This window comes from Neoarius graeffei, chromosome 3 (assembly GCF_027579695.1).
Source record: "Neoarius graeffei isolate fNeoGra1 chromosome 3, fNeoGra1.pri, whole genome shotgun sequence".
In the NCBI taxonomy this organism is placed as follows: domain Eukaryota; kingdom Metazoa; phylum Chordata; class Actinopteri; order Siluriformes; family Ariidae; genus Neoarius; species Neoarius graeffei.
Genome location: NC_083571.1, coordinates 104,860,555 through 104,876,416, shown reverse-complemented (window position 1 = coordinate 104,876,416; position 15,862 = coordinate 104,860,555). Strand labels below are relative to the sequence as shown.

At 40.5% G+C, this 15,862-nt stretch overlaps 1 protein-coding gene across 1 annotated transcript in view; it reads left to right on the top strand.

The window, feature by feature from the left end:
* ryr3 (ryanodine receptor 3) overlaps positions 1 to 15,862 on the top strand; it is a 296,068-nt gene that overhangs the window by 260,001 nt on the left and 20,205 nt on the right. The window contains exons 83-89 of the mRNA XM_060915728.1: positions 9,120 to 9,200; positions 11,717 to 11,805; positions 11,892 to 12,020; positions 12,181 to 12,285; positions 12,425 to 12,506; positions 12,597 to 13,894; positions 14,616 to 14,653. Coding sequence (XP_060771711.1) covers positions 9,120 to 9,200; positions 11,717 to 11,805; positions 11,892 to 12,020; positions 12,181 to 12,285; positions 12,425 to 12,506; positions 12,597 to 13,894; positions 14,616 to 14,653 — 1,822 coding nt within the window. The remainder of the gene's footprint in view (positions 1 to 9,119; positions 9,201 to 11,716; positions 11,806 to 11,891; positions 12,021 to 12,180; positions 12,286 to 12,424; positions 12,507 to 12,596; positions 13,895 to 14,615; positions 14,654 to 15,862) is intronic.

The following is a 15,862-nucleotide window of genomic DNA, read 5'->3' as shown; positions in this document are numbered from 1 at the left end:
AACAACTGGAAAAGACAGAAAACACAAGGTAGTGGGCATTTTAGTTCAAGTTAGGCAGTGCTCTGTTTACCCCACAGTAATGCTGACTGTGAGAGAGTTTTCTCTCAAGTCAGGAAGATACACACAGAGAGCAGAAAGAACCTGAATGCAGACACACTGACCTGGCCGACTGCAGTGTAAGATCAACACAGACACTTGCTGTGACATGCAGCCTAGTGAGGTATTGGTGCAGAGTGCTAAAAAAGCTGTCATGGAGTACAATTCAGAACATTAGAGTGACACTTTGTGTTTTTGTCAAACATTGGAGCTTTGTATTCATTCTGAAGGTTTATTGTTATTAATATTGAATAAAAAGTAACTGGGATATATCATTGTTAATTATCATTCAAATTTGAGGTCAATTATTTTAATTTGCATCTTAAAAGATTTTTATAAGGGAAATAAGGATTTTGGAGGTTGGTTATACAGGTTTGATTGACCAAAGGTTGACATGTATGCAATCGATAGAACATCACCTTATGTCTGTGAAATAACATTTTTAAAATTGTTGTTCACTATAAAAAGTGAAATAAAGCAGAATTTCAATGGAATATAAAATGTATTGGGTTGTGAATGTGAACTATGTGAAGGTTAATATTTGTTGAAAAACTGATTTATATGCCCCACTGTACCCTATGAACAAGCTACCACTGGTAACAATGAACAGTCTTACATGCATGAAGGTCTGAAGATAGTTCTCATTAAATACAACTCAGATTTTTAAAAATAACCGTTTCCTTACATCTAATTCAATATTTGATGCATTTATATTTAAAACTACATACTGTAAAAAAAATTGTTTTAACTTAAAAATTTAGTAACCAGGTTGCCTTAAAAATTGAGTTCTTTGAAAGTCGTATAGTAAGTTAGCACAATGCAACAATCAATTTAATTTACTATACGAGTTTCAGTCATTGCCTCACTGTGTTAACTTATATGGGTTTCAATGAAATAAAAACATTTAAGGAAACCTGGTTACTAACTTTAAGTTAAAACAAATCATTTTTGACAGTGCTTGTGATGTGCTGTTTTCCACAGCACAAATCAATACCTTGAAGGGTACTCGGTAGTGTATACCTCCACCAAACCACATATTATCAACATCAAAAATAAATCACTTGAACCTAAGATGATACTAAAGCTGTACACCAAATTTCATCAAAATCCGTTCATGACTTTTTGAGTTACATTGGGAACGGACCAAAAAGATTCTGGATGTGGATACATATTTGGATTTACAGTACATCAAAATCTAATCAACTGTTCCTTGGCCCATGGCTCACTTTTCCTCAAAACTTCACTAAAATTCATTCACTACTTTTTGAGTTATGTTGGGAACAAACAAACAAATGTAGGCGAAGACATAACCTAATCCAACAAGGTTGGCTGAGGTAATGAGAGAATGAGAGAGATTCTGTGATGCACTTTATGAGAGGATTCAAAACTGTTCCATTTTGCTCTTCTAGCACACCATATACATTTAGGCATACTACTTTATTGTTCACATCAGTGTGATGCTCACAGTAACTGTGTACCAGATGAAACCACAAAACCTCCTGAGATGTTATTTTTAGCAACCGTTACTCAGTTATCTCTTGCTTTGACTGCCTGATCAAGTAGCAGTGGCCGTACATCACCAATGCTGTGGTGTAACTGTGGTATTGTAAACGTAAGCTAAAGAATGAAATAGTCGTATAACATTAGCTAGCTAGCGAAAATATAAGCTCTGGTTGAAGGGGAAATGGTTGCTCTGCTATAATCTCACAGCGCGCTGCATGCACCAGACCACTGGGTGAATGTCAGGGTTTTACCTGAGATACTACTAATCTCCAGGGCTGATAGATGAAGCGAGCCCTGTAACTATAGCTATAATACAGAGGAATAAAACTGAAATGCATGCTAGTTTCCAATGTTTGACTCAAGCTGTGTTCACTGTGTATTTTTTTTTATCGATTCTGTGTATTTTGTTCTCCAACCTGTCATAAAAGTTTGCAATGAGCCAGATAGTGTTAGCATGTTAGCTAAAACCCACACTAGGAGATTAAAAAATAATAATAATAAAAACACAAATCATGCAAGCAATGGGCTTGGGTCACTCACTACTGCTTGATATAATTGAGTTTGAAATATATAGAGGATATTACACATTTGCATGAAGATATGAAGTTCATCCTCGAGTGGTGAACATATTCACGAGTGAGTCAAGCTCATCTCATCATCTCTAGCCACTTTATCCTGTTCTACAGGGTCGCAGGCAAGCTGGAGCTTATCCCAGCTGACTACGGGCGAAAGGCGGGGTACACCCTGGACAAGTCGCCAGGTCATCACAGGGCTGACACATAGACACAGACAACCATTCACACTCACATTCACACCTACGGTCAATTTAGAGCCACCAGTTAACCTAACCTGCATGTCTTTGGACTGTGGGGGAAACCGGAGCACCCGGAGGAAACCCACGCGGACACGGGGAGAACATGCAAACTCCACACAGAAAGGCCCTCGCCGGCCACGGGGCTCAAACCTGGACCTTCTTGCTGTGAGGCGACAGCGCTAACCACTACACCACCGTGCTGCCGGTGAGCGAAGCTAACGAATGAAAATATTTTCAACACGAGAAGATAAACTTCATATCTTCATGCAAATGTATAATGTTCTTTATATTATATGGACACATCCACAAAAAAAAGCAAGTTAATGAAAAGAATTTTAATTTTGAATCGGTTTGCCTTTTTGACAACACGCATCAAGTCACTGAGAAAACATTGGGAGCGACGTCATCGGAGTGAAATATTGGGAAATATGTCACTCAGATCCGTGATGTACACTACCGTTCAAAAGTTTGGGGTCACTTTGAAATGTCCTTATTTTTGAAAGAAAAGCACTGTTCTTTTCAATGAAGATCACTTTAAACTAATCAGAAATCCACTCTATACATTGCTAATGTGGTAAATGACTATTCTAGCTGCAAATGTCTGGTTTTTGGTGCAATATCTCCATAGGTGTATAGAGGCCCATTTCCAGCAACTCTCACTCCAGTGTTCTAATGGTACAATGTGTTTGCTCATTGCCTCAGAAGGCTAATGGATGATTAGAAAACCCTTGTACAATCATGTTAGCACAGCTGAAAACAGTTGAGCTCTTTAGAGAAGCTATAAAACTGACCTTCCTTTGAGCAGATTGAGTTTCTGGAGCATCACATTTGTGGGGTCGATTAAATGCTCAAAATGGCCAGAAAAATGTCTTGACTATATTTTCTATTCATTTTACAACTTATGGTGGTAAATAAAAGTGTGACTTTTCATGGAAAACACAAAATTGTCTGGGTGACCCCAAACTTTTGAACGGTCGTGTATTTCATATGAAACATGCAAGTTTTTCAACACGAGAAGATAAACTTCATATCTTCAAGCCAACATGTGATTTTCTTTTTATTATATAGACACATTCACAAACAAAAATTATGCAAATTTATCAAAACAATTCATCGATTTCGTCACGAGTGACATATACAGATTTATGTCACGGTTTTGGTTCTCCATGTCCTGGATGTAGCTCGTACGAAAAATTTGAGTGGTGTATTTTCCAGTAAAAAATGAGTGTCTATATAATCTACGAATATATTCACCAAAACCCCCTGTGACTTAAAAGAAATAAAAGCCAAAATCCCATCAGTTCTGAAAGCAGTTTCCTCTTATATCAGACTCATTTACTGTTTGTGTACACAATCACTCTCTCTGTTTACTGATTGGCTGTGGGCTCCTGCCTGTCACTGTGCAGTCCGATTTCTTGTTGAGGCATGGTGGCTTTTGAAGTAAATTATATAGCGTGTAAGACAATTTAATATAGTGCCTTGCAAAAGTATTCATCCCCCTTGGTGTTTGTCCTGTTTTGTTGCATTACAAGATGAAATTAAAATGGATTTTTGGAGGGTTAGCACCATTTGATTTACAGAACATGCCTACCACTTTAAAGGTGCACACTGTTTTTTATTGATTTTTTTTTTTATTGTGATGCAAACAATAATCAGGATGAAAAAACAGAAATCTGGAGTATGCATTCACCCCCTTTTGTATGAAACCCCTAAATAAGAGCTGGTCCAACCAATTCACTTCATAAGTCACATAATTAGTTGATTAAGATCCACCTGTGTGCAATCAAAGTGTCACATGATCTGTCACATGATGTCTGTATAAATCAACCTGTTCTGGAAGGACCCTGACTCTGCTACACTACTAAGCAAGCAACATGAAAACCAAGGAGCCTCCAAACAGGTCAGAGACAAAGTTGTGGAGAAGTATAGCTCAGGGTTGGGTTATAAAAAATATCCCAAGCTTTGAATATCCCACGGAGCACCATTAAATCCATTATAGCAAAATGGAAAGAATATGGCATCACTACAAACCTGACAAGAGAAGGCTGCCCACCAAAACTCACAGACCGGGCAAGGAGGGCATTAATCAGAGATGCAACAAAGACACCAAAGATAACACTGAAGGAGCTGCAAAGATCCACAGTGGAGATGGGAGTATCTGTCCACAGGACCACTTTAAGCCGTACACTCCACAGAGTGGGGCTTTATGGAAGAGTGGCCAGAAAAAAGTCACTGCTTAAGAAAACGCATTTGGAGTTTGCCCAACAGCATGTGGCAGACTCCCCAAACACATGGAAGAAGCTTCTCTAGTCAAATGAGACTAAAATTGATCTTTTTGGCCATCATGGGAAATGCCATGTGTGGCGCAAACCCAACACCCTGAGAACAGCATTCCTACAGTGAAGCATGGTGGTGGCAGCATCATGCTGTGGGGATATTTTTCATCTGCAGGGACAGGAAAGCTGGTCAGGACTGAAGGAGAGATGGATGGTGCTAAATACAGGGCAATTCTGGAGGAAAACCTGTTTGAGTCAGCCAGAGGTTTGAGACTGGGACGAAGGGTCACGTTCCAGCAGGACAATGACCCTAAACATACTGCTAAAGCTACATTGGAGTGGTTTAAAGGGAAACATTTAAATGTCTTGGAATGGCCTAATCAAAGCCCAGACCTCAATCCAATTGAGAATCTGTGGCATAACTTGAAGATTGCTGTACACCAACGCAACCCATCTAACTTGAAGGAGTTGGAGCAGTTTTGCCTTGAGGAATGGGCAAAAATCCCACTGGCCAGATGTGCTAAGCTAATAGATAGTTTTCACTGACATCACAGCATTCCGGGGAATGCCCCCCCAGCCGCCATCTTGCGGGGCAAACAAAACGGACCATCGCCACTACCGGCTACGTTATCTCGGACGAATTTATGAAGTTATATAGTCAGTTTTCAAAAATAAAGATCAATGTCAGCAAAATCAAGCAAACAGAAGTATATAGATACATTAGACGACATCTCACGACAACGGTATGCAGCCAAACTGGCCTTGATTGGGGGAATTGACCCCTACGAAGTGGACAAAGATGCATTTTCAAGTGACTATGCAGGGCTGCCAAAGCCTGAAACTGACTTCATCAAACTTTAAAGGCTGTCTGATATATACAACTTTATATATTCACAGCACGCCTTTTGGTGGATGCCGCCTGAATCGCGCAGATCCGATTTTTTTTTTTTTTTAGGGGGGGCGTTGGAGTGTCTGATTAAAATTTCAAAGTAAATTCTGTATTAAAATTACTAAATAAGCAAATCCGTTACAGTCCATGAAACAGGAAGTATAAGGATGAGAAAAAAACAGTTTAAATCGGAAAGCTGCGCACATTTGCGCAGTCCTGCACACCGCTCGGGCTGCGCAAATGTGCGCAGCTTTCCGATTTAAACTGTTTTTTTCTCATCCTTATACTTCCTGTTTCATGGACTGTAACGGATTTGCTTATTTAGTAATTTTAATACAGAATTTACTTTGAAATTATAATCAGACACTCCAACGCCCCCCCTAAAAAAAAAAAATCGGATCTGCGCGATTCAGGCGGCATCCACCAAAAGGCGCGCTGTTTGCATCCCAAACACAAATTAAATCATACAGAATAGACCTAAAATGTTTTTCAAAAATGACCCTTGCATGAGTGAAGTGACAAGTTTCAAATAGAAACGTGACAAACGAGCGATATTAAGTGTACATTACGATGTAAACGTACACTCAGCGGTTCCAGTTAGGCATTCTCCAGAGATTGTTCACATGATGTTTTGGTTTCCAAAAACAAACTTAAACACAATTGATTGTTTATTTAAACAACTTACCACTTATAAAATGATCGGAGCAGACTTTGCTGTGTTTGGAAGGCTGATAATCCTTGCGGTTGATTCTCGCAAGCCATAGATTTCTCCTTTGTATGCTGAGTTTCTTTGTTTGCTCGCCTTCGTGCTCCCGTACAGTGGGAATTCCATAAAAGCTCCGCTTGACGTCATCATCTGACCTATTACAACAGCCGTGAATACAACAGGTGTGCACCATTGCTAGCTTTAAAAATAGCCTGCTTGGGTTCTTTTGAAGACTTTGTACTCGCGCGTTACAATGTGTGCTCAGTCACCCGTACGGTAAGCTTGACCCGCAAGATGGCCGCCACTAGGGAATCCCCAACTCTGTGACGTCATGTGAAAACTATCTATAGAGACATGCCCCAAGAGACTTGCAGCTGTAATTGCAGCAAAAGGTGGCTCTACAAAGTATTGACTATGGGGGGGTGAATACCTATGCACACTCCAAATTTCTGTTTTTTCATCTTAATTATTGTTTGTCTCACAATAAAACAAAAATTTTCACCTTTAAAGTTGTAGGCATGTTGTGTAAATCAAATGGTGCTAACCCTCCAAAAATCCATTTTAATTCCAGCTTGTAATGCGACAAAACAGGACAAGCACCAAGGGGGATGAATACTTTTGCAAGACACTGTATACTTCAAAAATTACATATAAATTTCCCAACAATTCTGATGCAAAACCTCTGACACAGCACTGATTGTGAAATTCTATAGGATTGTCAGTGTGGTTCTAGCATCTCAAGAACATCATATTATAAACTAATTTTTTTTCTCATGATATATTTGCTTTTAATTTACCCACTAATTTAGTATAATCAAAAATAAATTAGAACCAGGAACTGAGAAAAGTTCCTGAGATTTCTGGATCTTGCCTAAGATATATATCCAAAATACATTCAATATCTATCCATTATCTGTAGCCGTTTATCCTGTCCTACAGGGTCGCGGGCAAGCTGGAGCCTATCCCAGCTGACTATGGGTGAAAGGCGGGGTACACCAGGTCATTACAGGGCTGACATATAGACACAGACAACCACTCACATTCACACCTACGGTCAATTTAGAGTCATCAGTTAACCTAACCTGCATGTCTTTGGACTGTGGGGGAAACCGGAGCACCCGGAGGAAACCCACGCGGACACGGGGAGAACATGCAAACTCCACACAGAAAGGCCCTCGCCGGCCACGGGGCTCGAACCCGGACCTTCTTGCTGTGAGGCGACAGCGCTAACCACTACACCACCGTGCTGCCCCGTATATTCAATATACTCAATGCAATGATATCAGGGTGCTTACTGGGGTTTTTTGTTTGTTTGTTTTTTATTAAATACTACGAACAAGAGTTTGTAAAGAAAACAATGAAGGATGTCATAAGACTTGATATATAAATATAATTTTTACAGACTATAACTATATATTACAAATAAAAGCACTGTCTTACTGTTCCGTGCAAAATGACTTCTTTTACTCGTCACTAAATCAACTAAACCATTTCTCCAACAAATTAAACTCAATGAAACATAATGATGTGTGCTGAACTGCTCTGTGCTGCTGTAAGCAATTTACCTGAAGAGCTTTCCATCAAATATCTCTAATCTCCTCCAAATCTAACATAATATTGACATTACCTGCATGTACTTTAATTACAATTTGTCACATTCTCTCATTTTTGTCTAAATTTCAGTGTCTTCTCCTTTGCTTATGTCTGCTTTCTTTGTGTGTCTTCTATCATTTTTTTTATTCTTGGATGGCAGTCAACGTGAGTGAGCGGGGTAAATACAGTTTAGCTACTCCTCATTTCGCTTTGCTCTCACTTCGCATGTAATCATTCAAAAATAATATTTTCCTGAACTTTTACCTACATTGACCTGGATGTGCTGTTTTAGTAAACTGTCCTGCAAAGATTCATGCATGATAACGTAGAGAATGAAGCTTAACCGCTAGGTAATATAACTACCGTAGCTTTATCTTGGTACAAAACTAGAATGTGTTCAATGGCTGAGTCCAGCCTGGCTAACATTACTAAGCACTTATTGTCCTGTCGCATCCTCTTAAATTAATGCCCTAATCCAGGTCAAATTCAGTCCAAAGTTATGAAATGAACAATGAGCTTCTTACAAGTTGTGAATCTGGGGCCTATTCCACACAACTGGTTTTGTGTATGCTTTCACAAATCTGACACAGTGTCCTGAACATAACAGTGTATGAACGCTTTTCCGTCCAAATTTGGCACATTAATGGCACATGCCATTAATGAACGAAATGCACTGTTGTAATGTTTCTTTAGACATTGATCGACCTTCACTGTGATATTTTACAATATTATACATGGTGTCGCGCCACACGATTTTTGTACCACATGTTCTGTTTATAGAATACGTAGAAACGGCATTGAAAAGCGCCGTAAAAGCGTTAAATGTATCCCGTAGGGGTGCTACTGAAGTGACTATTCGGTGATAGTTACTGGATCAGCCAGTGAAAATGGTGCAAAATCATGCACGCTTTTCAACACCGTTTCTACGCATTCTATAAACAGCGCATCTGGTACAAAAATCCCGTGGCGCGGCACATATACTGTGTGATACTTGTGAAAGAAACCTTGCTAACCCCAGCTTTTAGAAAACTCCTTCAGTTGTGCGTATTAATTGCCAAGCAATTCTTTCTCTCGTCAGTTCTTTGGATGCACTTGCAAGCCTGCAATCTAAAGTTCCTTATTTTGGGGCTGTGAGGTTCTAGTGAAGCAATTGATCATGCTTGCTTGACACTCATGTTGAAAGCTATTAACTTTCAACACGATTCTGTAACTGTTTCCATCTTTTGTTTTCCATCTTTCAAGGTTCCAAAGTACTACAAAATGATGAATTTACAAAGGATTTATTCAGGTTTTTGCAGCTTTTATGTGAGGGCCACAATGATGGTAAGACTCTTCTAATGTATTTATTTAATGCTGAGCTTCATTACAGTGGTGTGTCCTGTCTCTGTCTCTTTTTTACTTAAAAAATTGTTTCATTTGTCTCAGTTAATTTAAGAAAATTACAACACTCGTCAGTGTTGTAGTCGAGTCACTAAACCTCGAGTCCCGTCTCAAATCCCCAGTGTTCAAGTTCGAGTCAAGTCATTAAAGGATATGGGACATGGATTTTTTTCTGGGTATAATTATGTATAAAGGACATAAGAAATGCCATCTAAATCACTGCAGGGCGTCAAAAATGTGAAAATCATCACATTATTCAAGGTTTTTTTATACATCAGCGTAAAACAAGGATTCGTTAATGAGCTAGGTGGTCACGTGACCCGTGACGTAACAAAAACTTTCCAAGGAGCCAGTGCTTGGGAATCTAATGTAAACAGGTTACCGAAATGGACACCATCGACAGTGATATTCCCGATGTTTCACAGAGATGTGAAGTTAGACCCTATCAATTCGAACCGATAGCTGGAAATTGACATGAACATGGATCTTGTCTTTACTCTGACGGGTCAGATGATTCTGAGAGTGAGAGTTCATTCAGTCCCCATGAAACTGAAAGCGGTCGGCTCAATAACACTTCCTGGTAAGTTAAAAACAATTCTGCTCAAAGGCTAATGATCTGTTGAAAGAAGTATTATTTTTGTATCATACATTGAAAGTTCATCATAGATCTAGCTAAAGTCCGTTGCAAGCTATTTTTTTTTTTTGCTGATATTTTTCAAGATTGATTGAGATACAATGCTTCCAGAGTCCGAGATGAAAACATTCAAAATGGCGAAACGAGTCAGAATTATGATAATCAATAATTGATACACCCAAAATTATAATACTAATCCTTACCTCGGCTTTCAGTCGCTTAGCGAATGCACCTCGGCATTTTTCCGCATGAGGCCCATGGTAAAACCACACTTCCAGGAGGGGCTGCCGTCTGCCTCCCAAGCCGGCCGAGAGCGCTCCTCGTCGGGCACGGCCAGGCGGGCGAATGCCCTGGTTCGTCCGCCCTGTCTAAAAAATAATGGTACAACTCTGAGTGAAGGTAAATTTGGCTTGGCAATTAATTTCGTTCAGTACCTGAGTATTAAAGTTGAAAGAATCCTCTGTGAAATGGTCCGAACACAGTTTGTGGGAAACAGTAGGTGCAAAGTTTTTTCTACGGCAGTAGTGAGCCCACACTTTCCTCAGCTTCGGGTCCTTGGGGAATGCAAAAAAACTTACTCCAGGGCATTTCCCATTGGAATTATTGCAACCATAAGCAGCACAATACACCATGATGTTCAATGTACTTTAAAGACTATAAAAACAATTTTCTTGTCATTCACTTCTCCATTCATCTACCCACTTGTGCTGTGCCCGAAAGTTTTTGTGACGTATGATCACGTGACAGCGGCTCTTCCGGTTGTAGAAAATGCATATCGGAAGTCAAGCAGAAATGCCATATAATCATCACGAATATAACGATTTTGCTGAATTTAATAGATGATTTTGTATTTGTTGATGCAATTAATTCATATTTTTAATGGAAAGAAACTGATATAGCGTGCATTTATGTTTCATGTCCCATATCCTTTAAAGAAAATTGAGTCAAGTCCAAGAATAAGACTCCATCCGCACCATTTGACGGTGGCTGTTGCTGCCTTTATGTGAAACCGTCTCTGCTACCGTGTTGGACTAATATTACTGCTCGACTGCCCCATTTTAGTTAACAGGCTACAGATAAAAAGCTTGTTCATCGCTCAGCAAGCCCCGCCCACTATCAACAGGGCAAATAACATGAGAGAGGGTTAACACTAGCTAGTTCATCGCTCAGCAAGCAAGCCCCGCCCACTATCAACAGAGCAATGAACATAGCGTGTCACTTCCTTCTCTGGGTGGAGTCTTGCCAAACGACGATTGAAGTTCGAGGTTGTCCCCGTTGTCTCCTCGATAGTTCTTCTACATATGGAACACATAACCGTGCATTTTTTCCCACTGCACGAGAAGTCTGTATAAGCAAAGCGGACAATCCTAGGGATGTTCACTCCAGGCATTTTAGCACCATTAACGTTAGTTTGTTCCTGAACATGACGTATGAACAGGTGAATGTGCATTCTCTTGCACAACATTAGTATAAAAATTAATGTAGATATAAATATCTTATGCCAAATTATTATGGCATGTTACAAAAAATAAAGAAAAATATCTGAGTCCTCGTCTCCAATTCACGAGTCCAAATGCAGTTAATGCACGAGTCCGAGTCCAAGTCATCAGCGCTCAAGTCCAAGTCAAGTCACGAGTCCTTAAAATTAGGGCACGAGTCGGACTCGAGTACTACAAGCCTGACACTAGTTATATCTTTTTAATATCTTTTTAGTAATGATGCGATGTTCTGAAAGACCTTTGTCTGTTAAAATATGCTTGGCTGCATCTTCAGAGGAAAGCCCTTCATCTGCATGCCTCATTATTATTCTTTAAACATTCAACAGATTTCCAAAACTTCCTGCGAACTCAAACAGGAAATACAACCACAGTCAACATCATTATTAGCACAGTGGACTACCTCCTACGTTTGCAGGTAACAGGCAAATATTGATAACGGGATCTAACCACAATAGCATCTCAACACTACACTGACGTACTACAAAATGTCTTGGTTTACAGGAATCCATAAGTGATTTCTACTGGTATTACTCTGGAAAAGATGTCATTGATGAGCAAGGACAGCTGAACTTTTCCAAAGCATTGGCAGTAGCTAAACAGACCTTCAATTCACTCACTGAGTATATTCAGGTATTCGCTAGTCAACTGGAAGGATGCTTAAGTGGGTGTTGAAAATCACTACGCTTCAATTAAAAAGTGGTGTCGAGTCTGTGGAGTAAACATAGCTCTTCAACTGGTCAAGTGTAGCATGCTTGAGCAATGTGGGTGGTAATTGTTATTTCTTTTTCAGGGTCCTTGTATTGGGAACCAGCAGAGTTTGGCTCACAGCAGGCTGTGGGATGCTGTGGTTGGATTCCTGCATGTTTTTGCCAACATGCAAATGAAACTATCACAGGTAATCCCACACATACAGTACGCTCTGTGGAGTTTCATGTGGTCCAATACATTTGGCACGTGTTATTAATTTTTACACTTACCTAAACTTAAGTATTTTTTCATGCTGGCAACAAACTCTTCTTTTGGCTTTTGTACAGGACTCGAGTCAGATTGAGCTGTTAAAAGAATTAATGGATTTGCAGAAGGATATGGTAGTCATGATGTTATCTCTTCTGGAGGGTAGGCACTCTTTGAAATGAGGAAATGAGTCACAAAAAAGATTTTGTGAAAACAGATGCATACAATGAGTAATGAAATACTTGTCCTCAGGTAATGTGGTGAATGGTACAATTGGGAAGCAGATGGTCGACACATTAGTGGAGTCTTCAAGTAACGTTGAAATGATCCTCAAATTCTTCGATATGTTCCTCAAGCTCAAGGATCTTACTACCTCTGACAACTTTAAAGAGTATGACCCTGAAGGGAAAGGAATTATTTCTAAAAAGGAGTTCCAGAAATCAATGGAGAGCCAAAAGCAGTACACGCAATCTGAGATCGAGTTTCTTCTCTCTTGTGCCGAGACCGATGAAAACGACATGTTTAACTACATGGAATTTGTGGAACGCTTCCATGAGCCGGCGAAGGATATTGGCTTCAATGTGGCTGTACTGCTCACCAATCTGTCCGAGCACATGCCCCATGATTCACGCCTCGCCACCTTCCTGGACCTGGCTGAGAGTGTACTTACTTACTTCGAGCCCTACTTGGGCCGTATTGAAATTATGGGAGGTGCCAAACGGATTGAGCGTGTCTACTTTGAGATCAGTGAATCTAGCAAAGAGCAGTGGGAGAAGCCTCAGGTGAAAGAGTCCAAGCGGCAGTTCATCTTTGACATGGTCAATGAGGGTAGTGAAAGTGAGAAGATGGAGCTGTTTGTAAACTTCTGTGAAGACACGATTTTTGAGATGCAACTGGCTTCCCAGATATCCGAGCCAGGGGCTGTAGAACGCCCCGAAGAGGAGGAAGAACAGTACAGTCTGTTGGAGGATCTGTCCGAAGAGGAAGATCAGTCCCTTGAGTCTGCTTCAGCTTTCACTGTTGCCTGCACTTCTATGAAGAAAAAAGTATCCCAATTCCATCAAATGCTGACCCTCAAGAGCATGCGTAAACAGTTCAAGAAGGTTAAGAAACTGACCATTAAGGAAATGATCACAGGGTTCTTTTCATTCTTCTGGATGCTCTTCACTGGCTTCTTTAAAGGCATTTTTAGCCTGATCTTTGGATTCTTTCATATAATCTGGTCTTCAATGTTTGGAGGAGGACTTGTTGAAGGAGCTAAAAACATGAAGGTAACAGACATCTTGGGCAACATGCCAGATCCCACTCAGTTTGGAATTCATGGTGATGTCATGGAGCCAGAGAAAGCAGAGAATGGTGAAATAGTGGTATCTACAGAAATGGTGCAGATGGCTGGCGCAGTGGAGAAACTGGAAGCTGATGCCATCATAGATCTTATAAGTCCACCAACTAAGCGAGAGGGAAAGCATGGATATGAGCCTGGACTCGGGGATGTCGCAGAGGTTATGACAGAAGCCAGTCCTCATGTTGAAAAGAAGAAGAAGCGCCAGGTGTGCAAAAAATTACATGGTATTTTTTAGTCTTTTGTTTTTACATTTTGTTTAAAATGTTTTTAAAATAATAGGGGATCCCAAGAAACAAAAAGGTAAAATTTCTGCCCTGTAGTTGTATGGAGAGCATAATTGGCCTGCTTTTAGGGTGGGAAGGGTATTACATTCTTATGTCAGACATAGTGGCACTAGCCAATCATGGGCATAAGTGAGCTCATGAATAGACTTATTAATTCATTTATTCATCTAGGGGGGCACGGTGGTGTAGTGGTTAGCACTGTCACCTCACAGCAAAAAGGTTCTGAGTTCGAGCCCAGTGGCTGACAGGGGCCTTTCTGTGTGGAGTTTGCATGTTCTCCCCATGTCTGTGTGGGTTTCCTCTGGGTGCTCCAGTTTCCCCCAAAAGACATGCAGGTTAGGTTAATTTGTGGCTCTAAATTGACCGTAGGTGTGAATGTGAATGGTTGTTTGTCTCGGTGTGTCAGCCCTGTGATGATTTGGCGACTTGTCCAGGGTGTACCCCGCCTCTCGCCCATAGTCAGCTGGGATAGGCTCCAGCTTGCCCGCAACCCTACACAGGATAAGCGGCTACAGATAATGGATGCATGGATTTATTCCTCTTCAGTAACTGCTTTATCCTGGCCAGGGTTGCGGATCACAGTCAGTTCGCACCTGGGAGGCAGTTTAAGTGATAAAAATGATTGTTTTATATGTCACACAGAAAGCTGCAGCAGAGGAGTCTGAACCTGAGAAAGCTGAGTAAGTCTTAAAGACATACTACATACTATAATTTTACTTCGCTTTGGCAATGTACAACCCCGATTCCAAAAAAGTTGGGACAAAGTACAAATTGTAAATAAAAACGGAATGCAATAATTTACAAATCTCAAAAACTGATATTGTATTCACAATAGAACATAGACAACATATCAAATGTCGAAAGTGAGACATTTTGAAATTTCGTGCCAAATATTGGCTCATTTGAAATTTCATGACAGCAACACATCTCAAAAAAGTTGGGACAGGGGCAATAAGAGGCTGGAAAAGTTAAAGGTACAAAAAAGGAACAGCTGGAGGACCAAATTGCAACTCATTAGGTCAATTGGCAATAGGTCATTAACATGACTGGGTATAAAAAGAGCATCTTGGAGTGGCAGCGGCTCTCAGAAGTAAAGATGGGAAGAGGATCACCAATCCCCCTAATTCTGCGCTGACAAATAGTGGAGCAATATCAGAAAGGAGTTCGACAGTGTAAAATTGCAAAGAGTTTGAACATATCATCGTCTACAGTGCATAATATCATCAAAAGATTCAGAGAATCTGGAAGAATCTCTGTGCGTAAGGGTCAAGGCCGGAAAACCATACTGGGTACCCGTGATCTTCGGGCCCTTAGACGGCACTGCATCACATACAGGCATGCTTCTGTATTGGAAATCACAAAATGGGCTCAGGAATATTTCCAGAGAACATTATCTGTGAACACAATTCACCGTGCCATCCGCCGTTGCCAGCTAAAACTCTATAGTTCAAAGAAGCAGCCATATCTAAACATGATCCAGAAGCGCAGACGTCTTCTCTGGGCCAAGGCTCATTTAAAATGGACTGTGGCAAAGTGGAAAACTGTTCTGTGGTCAGACGAATCAAAATTTGAAGTTCTTTATGGAAATCAGGGACGCCGTGTCATTCGGACTAAAGAGGAGAAGGACGACCCAAGTTGTTATCGGCGCTCAGTTCAGAAGCCTGCATCTCTGATGGTATGGGGTTGCATTAGTGCATGTGGCATGGGCAGCTTACACATCTGGAAAGACACCATCAATGCTCAAAGGTATATCCAGGTTCTAGAGCAACATATGCTCCCATCCAGATGACGTCTCTTTCAGGGAAGACCTTGCATTTTCCAACATGACAATGCCAAACCACATACTACATCAATTACAGCATCATGGCTGCGTAGAAGAAGGGTCCGGG